A 708-nucleotide genomic window follows, 5' to 3' on the forward strand; every position below is an offset into this window, starting at 1 on the left:
GTGTGTGAAGTGTGGGAAGCCCAGGGGTGAGGCTGAGAGCCCCCGACCACTGCCCCTCCTGTCGCCCTGCGCTGCTCTCGCACGCGCACCTGCCCTTTCTGACCCATCAGTCATATACATCCTCAGGTGGGTGCTGTCTGTCAGCTTCCACGGGCGGGGTGCCTGTCTGTCGCGTCTGCTGTTTTCCAGAGCGTAGACGCGTGCCTGGCACCGTGGCTCATAGATACTCGCTAAGTGTTGGACGAATGTGGCTGTTAAAGGCCTCAGCTTGATGCCCAGTCAGTGGTAACGCACGTTGCCTGCCCTGCTGTCCGTCCTTTGCCTGACAGTCCCTGGCCCAGTGGGACTTCCCTCCTGGCAGTGGGAGGGAAGAGAACGGATGTTCCCCGAGTGCCTGCGTGTGCCCAGCACCGTGCAGGGGGCTCACGTGTTGTCACACTTGATGCTCACACTCTCCACGGCCCCAGGGCCAGAGACTGAAGGAACAGGGCTTGTAGGGGTGAAGCTGGCCTCTCCCCCCAGCGTCCCTGTCTTGGGAGGTGGTGCAGGGACACACTTGACCCTGCCCTGCTCTTGCCTCGGCCAGGTGAGCGAAATGCAGAGACTGGACGCGCAGGTCAAGGAGCTGGTCCTGAAGGCGGCGGTGGAGGCCGAGCGGCTGGTGGCCGGCAAGCTCAAGAAAGACACATACATCGAGAACGAGAAACT

The 708-nt window shown here is 62.0% G+C and overlaps 1 protein-coding gene across 1 annotated transcript in view; it reads left to right on the forward strand.

The window, feature by feature from the left end:
• Window positions 1-703, forward strand: part of LOC104983839 (dolichyl-diphosphooligosaccharide--protein glycosyltransferase subunit 1-like) — a gene marked incomplete at its 3' end in the record, with an annotated part of 12,854 nt that extends 12,151 nt beyond the window's left edge. The window contains exon 7 of the mRNA XM_010833369.1: window positions 292-703. Within this exon, the coding sequence (XP_010831671.1) occupies window positions 292-703 (412 nt within the window). The remainder of the gene's footprint in view (window positions 1-291) is intronic.
• Between the last annotated feature and the right edge of the window lie 5 nt (window positions 704-708).

This window comes from Bison bison, unplaced genomic scaffold (assembly GCF_000754665.1).
Source record: "Bison bison bison isolate TAMUID 2011002044 unplaced genomic scaffold, Bison_UMD1.0 scf7180017863445, whole genome shotgun sequence".
Taxonomy (NCBI): Eukaryota; Metazoa; Chordata; class Mammalia; order Artiodactyla; family Bovidae; genus Bison; species Bison bison.